This window comes from Nothobranchius furzeri, chromosome 17, assembly GCF_043380555.1.
Source record: "Nothobranchius furzeri strain GRZ-AD chromosome 17, NfurGRZ-RIMD1, whole genome shotgun sequence".
Lineage (NCBI taxonomy): Eukaryota > Metazoa > Chordata > Actinopteri > Cyprinodontiformes > Nothobranchiidae > Nothobranchius > Nothobranchius furzeri.
The window spans coordinates 23,833,352-23,839,351 of record NC_091757.1 but is presented as its reverse complement, the minus strand read 5'-3'; the positions used below and the strand labels follow the sequence as shown (position 1 = coordinate 23,839,351).

At 44.5% G+C, this 6,000-nt stretch overlaps 1 protein-coding gene across 1 annotated transcript in view; it reads right to left on the bottom strand.

The window, feature by feature from the left end:
* Nucleotides 1-316: 316 nt before the first annotated feature.
* Nucleotides 317-6,000, bottom strand: part of LOC107397229 (E3 ubiquitin-protein ligase DTX3L) — a 29,442-nt gene continuing 23,758 nt past the window's right edge. The window contains exons 3-4 of the mRNA XM_015977159.3: nucleotides 885-1,102; nucleotides 317-785 (exon numbers count right to left, since the gene is read on the bottom strand). Of these exons, the coding sequence (XP_015832645.1) occupies nucleotides 716-785; nucleotides 885-1,102 (288 nt within the window). The 3' untranslated portion in view covers nucleotides 317-715. The remainder of the gene's footprint in view (nucleotides 786-884; nucleotides 1,103-6,000) is intronic.

Below are 6,000 nucleotides of genomic sequence, written 5' to 3'. Positions count from 1 at the left end.
CATTGGACGCGTCATTGCCACCCCCACAGCTCCTCTTAGCAGCCCGACCCAGCCGACTGGATGGCCACATGCTCCCTTCTTCCCCATACACTGCCGTAAATGAGGTTGACTCAAAACAAAGCCGGGCCGCCATCCTACCGGGCCTGTACAGGTTATCGGCCGCCCACCAGAAAAATCCCCCAAAGCCAACCTAAACTGAGCAGTCACCACACAGCTTTATATATGAGGCCCCACCATTCTGTGGTGGAGTTCCCCTGAGCCTCAGTGCTGCAAGGTTGGGAAAGTCCCATGAATTTGAACAACAGACACAATTTCATGTGATTTTTTAATACACTCCAGTAAGTTAGTAAGAAAACGATCACCTTGTGTTCTGATCCTAGTTCAGGTGTAACAACAGTAGACAAAAATGTGCTTGTTTTTGCATCGGAGTCCACGTCAGATTCTGTTGCTGCCTTCAGAGCTACGGACAGGTCTGAAGCTTTCAATGTGCAGAAACATTGCAACACAGCTTTGCCTCCAATCATTCACTACAGAAATACGTTTACATCTTTGGTTCCCCTACAGTGTTGACCTTCATTCCTGGGCATAATGCTTCAGTTTCCTTTTACATTTGAAACTCCTTAGAAAGATTATAAAAAATGAACAAAAGTCAATTTAAGGAAGAAAATGATGGAATAAAATTTGCTGAAAAGCCCAAATCAGCCTTTAAAACAATTTATTCAATTCCTTTCACTTTTAATTCTTCTCGAACTCTGCTGAGGTAATCAGGATCTGGGTACCCATACCTGCAAACAGGAATACATACTCATTAGCTCCATAAGGAAAGCTCCACAGCTGATCAGAAATCGAGGTTTAAGAAGATGATTAGGTATGGTGGTCCTTACAGAGTAGGTCCTCCACCTGTGGAGGTCTTGTGATGAATATCGTTCCACGTAACTGTGTTGTTCCTGCCACTGGTGCTGGACTGGCCGATAGTGAAGGTGAGTCTCTGGTCAAATGCTCGCCTGAGCAACTTCACGATCTTCCTTCCTTCTGAGGAGTCAGGGAGGTAGGCAGTCCGGGACACCCCCACAAAGGGCTGGCCTGGGTTTGGATGCTCCTCCTGCAGACAAAGACGTAGCTTCAACTTTTTACTGAATAAAATTAAAAAGTAATTATATGAAGTTGGATTCCCAGATCCCAGGAGGCAGGAATGTTGTTGGTCAACAAATCATTGTGTGTAGCTGGATGCTGGTGATGGCACCCTTTGTGCTGGGGTGTCCATACCAGATTCAACTCAACCAGTCGGGTCGGGGCATTCATGAGCTGAAAGTTCATACGTTGTTAAGACTAATCTGGGAAACAGTATAGCCTTTTTCCCAGGAACGCTACTCAGCCTAAAACCGCTCTGTACAGTTTGAGTCAGCCCATCTGAGTGAAGTTTTGTTCCCATGTCAGCTCCTATGAGGGTGAGGGTGCCCCTCCCCACACACACCCTCATAGGTGTGGGGGGTGGGGGTGATTTTTACTTGTGACAAAATTGCATTGTACGTTTTACTTTTAAGCTGAGAACTGTCAAGCTGGAAAATCCTGTCGTTGTTACCAACAAAACAACGGTTCCTTCAGAATAAAAGCTGAACTCGCTGACCCAAAGGGGGGTCCCTTTGACGCTGTGAAACACCTGCCGCTTTTACCTGGAGACTATCCATAGACTGGTTTGTCGTGCTGAGGACGCTGCTTCATTCGGCTCCAGTACCAGAGGAGGGTCCGTGGACCTTAATTAAATTGTAATACCCTTCATTTCCATTACACGTTTTTAGCATTAGAAATTAATCTGTATGCCAGTTGTTCTTAACCTTTCATAATCATTATGGACAGGATTTCTAGGCACAGCCGTGGTCTGGAGGGTGTCGAGTTCGGGGCCAGGAGAATCTTGTCTCTGCTTTTTGCGGATCATGTGGTCCTCCTAGCTTCATCGAGCTCGGACCTTCAGCTCTTGCTGGGGAGGTTTGCAGCAGAGTGTGAAACGGCTGGGATGAGGATCAGCATTCCAAATCTGAGACCATGTTTCCTGACCAGAAAAAAGTGTTTTGCCAACTCCGGGTCAGGAGAGAGGTCCTTCCCCAAGTGGAGGAGTTTAAGTATCTTGAGGTCTTGTTCATGAGTCAGGGAAGGAAGGAGCGGGAGATCGACAGGCAGATTGGGGCAGCATCTCCAGTGATGCAGACGTTGAACCGATCTGTCGTGGTGAAGAGGGAGCTGAGCCAGAAAGCAAAGCTCTCAATGTACCGGTCGATCTATGTCCCAATCCTCAACTATGGTCCGGAGCTTTGGTCAATGACCGAAAGAACGAGATTGCAGAAACAAGCGGCAGAAATGAGGCTCTGCCTTAGGGATAGGGTAAGAAGCTCCGACATCTGGGAGGGACTGTGTGTGGCGCTGCTGACCCTCCGCATCAAAAGGAGCCAGCTGAAGTGGTTCCGGCATCTGGTCAGGATGCCTCCTTCGGGAGGTGTTTTGGGCATGTCCTGCCAGCAGGAGGCCCTTGGGTCGACCCAGGACAACCTGGTGGTAATACATCTCTAGATTGGCCAGGGAACGCCTGGGTGTTCAAGCTGAGGAGCTGGAAGACTTGGCTGGGGAGAGGATTGTCTAGGAGGCCCTACTTGGGATGCTGCCCCGTGAGCCCTACCTGGATAAGTGGAGGAAGGTGAGGTGAGATGAGGTTACTCATTCTGTCTATTTTCGATTGAAAAGAAAAAAAATCAAAAAAGGAAAAATGGATTTCTTTTTTGTTATTTTGTTTTTTAAACGGATTCAAAAATAACAAAAAAGTTGTGTTTTTCTTGTTTTTTGTTCTCGTCTCAGATAAAATATATGAAATGGAAAAACTTATTTATTTTAATATTTAATTTGTCAGGTTTGCATCAACAAACCTGTCTGCCTACAGAGCGCTTCTCTGCATTCCTCCTGAAAACAAAATTTTTTATTAAATCATGGATTTGGTTAATTGGTCACTCAATGCGATTAACAAGATTTTTTTCAACAATGAGAACGGAGCAGGGGGCTCCTACTTGTCCACATGGTACGCACCCAGTGGGGTGTATATTGGATTCCTGGAAGGAGTGGAATATTATATGCCTTTCTCAGCTGTCCGTGGAAGACATCGAAGATGTGTGCATTTTCAGGAAGATAATTACTTGATTTCTTCTGCTGGAGTGGGAGAATTTCTGGTATTTTGAAAATTGGGAAGATGGGGCGATTGGTGTGCAAATCAGACCCATTTAAAGTCTCAGCAGTGTGGAAACAGCTCAGACTGAGATGTTACTCAAGATGAATCGCAAGCTAGAGGTTCTAGCTGCAATCCCGGTGTTAGTGAACAAGATGGATGTGATCTTGGAGAAAGTCACTGCATGGTATGGGCAAGATTAAACCCAAAAATTAGATTTACTGAGAAACTGGATTACCATAAATCCTCTAATACAGGCCCGGGCCTGTATTTTACTCAAGCTAATCAAGCTCCAGGCCTTTATTGGTAAGAGGGCCAGAATTAGAGGCAGGCCTCAACTTCTATTTGAGCAAAATGAACTACCAGTAGAATGAATAATAACGAGGTGTGTCTATTTGAACCTATAAAATACTAGGTTCATTTACTGAAAATGTACAGTTACAATTACGTGGTACGGTTTGCATATAAAACATTAACAACAAGGCTAAATTACAGTAGGGAAATACTGTATTGTAACAAACAATAGCAAACATACCTGTACTGCATTTTAAACATTATTAAATACCGGTATTAGAAAAGGCAACAGCCACCTTACCGCTTCAAAGTTCAATCGCTTCTTCTCGTTTGGGTTGTAGTAAACTTAAATTTTTTTAAAGTGGACTGTCAAGTAATGAAAATCGAGTCGACTTTGACTAGTCATTGATGACGTCATACACCTGAAGCTGCGCGGGAGGGGGTGGGGTAGGGGTCGGTTGGTTCACTGGAGTTTTTGACAATTAAAATTGCGCCCACATTTTCAAAGTTAAACACATTTCTTTTAACAACGGTAGTTTCTGCTTCAGCCCTCTCCCCCCTCCCCCTGCGCAGCGGCCGCAAACTCACTGATGCGCCTGCAGCCTCTCAGAGTTCCTGCTGCTCTAAACATTAAAATAATTATTTCATTTTCTGTTCCTCACTTCTGATTACCTTCAATGGTGTCTGTTTGTTGCAACCAGCAGGTACAAAAACTAACTTGTTTTTATTTGACTATTTTTCTGTCCTGTCTGTTTATTATCTTCCTGCATCTCCTCTCAATCCTAAAGAGAAACTGCTACCTGGGTTCATATATATTCACCTCATGAGTTACCTTTGAACTGCAGTTCTAAAAGATCTACCGACCGCAAAAACAGCAGAGTGCTCACCGGCCGCATCAGTGATCGGTGCGTCACCGAGGACAAAACAGGTGATGCGCCCCGCTCCACAGCAGCGAAACGCATCAGGCACAAATAAAATAATAAAAGACAGAAAACATAAAAGGAAATGAGCCGACATGAACGATCGCGTGTTAAATTAGTTTTTGAGGTGGCGACACCTGATTTGATAATGTTACTGTGGCCGTTCTCAGGACGCAGATGTCTGGAGCGCGTCAACAATCAGAGCTTTGCATGCACAAGCTGGTTAAGGTTAGGATGGGGGTGAGGGAAAGTTAAATTGCAAGAGGGTAAAGGTCACAATTTGGTTAAATGTCCGTTTTACGGCGGGTGTCAGTACCGACGCTCTGGCACAGCGCATTGCCTCCCGACGCGCAGCAGCTCGTCACCTGCTGACAGCAGCCTGCTGTCTTTTCCGAGGACTGCACCTTGCCGGTCATTATCACGTGACAGCGACTAGTCGATGACAGGCATAAAAAGTCACTATAGAGCGGTGAAGTCGACTAGTGACTAGTTCATACAACCCCTACTGCTCCCCAGAGTGTTCTGCAGCATAATCAGCACGTTCTCTTTGAACTTGATATCAAATTTTCACCTCCTCTTCGTCTCCGCACGGTTAAAGTTACCCTCGGGGTCAATCACTGGCAAATCAAAAGTGAGACGGATGACACAACCGCCCCCCGTGGTACTTGCTTGTTACCACATTCCACCTGGCCACAATAAAAAAAAAGAAAAACGGCCATTATTCATCTCCGCCGACTTCGACCAAAATGTGATACCCGACCGTTAATTGAGTACAGGCCAATATTAGAGAATTTACGGTAGTTAAATAGTGAAAGGCAGAGAGAAAATTATCTCTGCCTGACCCAAATAATTCTTATCTGAATCTGGTGCCCTGGTAGCCTTGAGCTGCGAGAAGAACCAATCAGACCAAATCATATGCTGGTACGTCGCAAATGTAGCGTCACTACATAATCTCCTCTCCCCCCATGTAGCTGCTACTTACCACATTACCAGCTTTATGTTGTTTTTCTTCCTGAAGGAAGGATTTGAAGTTCGCTGAACTTACAGTAATTTTTCTTATGTTTTTCTCCATGTCTGGTTTGATGATGTCGCTTTGGCAATGCACATTTGTAGTCCTGGACTTATTTTCACACAAAACCTAAAATAACGCTTACCCCCGTTAAAAAATATGCACTTTCAACACATTAAAATGCGTCTTTAAAATTCATAGACATTAATATGTGAAATCCATGGCCCTGTAGCGGAAATTCACATTTCACACTCTTAAATTAATTTTGTTTGGATTTACGAGAAGGACAACAAACTGTTATTTCACACAAAGCTTTAATTTATCTTATTTCAAACAAAGCTTTAATTTCTCTTACACTGCAACAGAAGTGACATCTGGGCTTGACTTATAGTTACTCCTACACTCAATCCTCAAGTCATAAATTTTACCATGACTTGTGCTTCTGTCCCGTATCAATCGGAGGACCTGCACGGTTTCAGAAACGGACATGTTCTATATCAAACTGTCATGGCCTGACCTCCACCTAAGGCTGGGGTACTCGTAAAACTTCTCAGGGGTTGTTCTGGAAG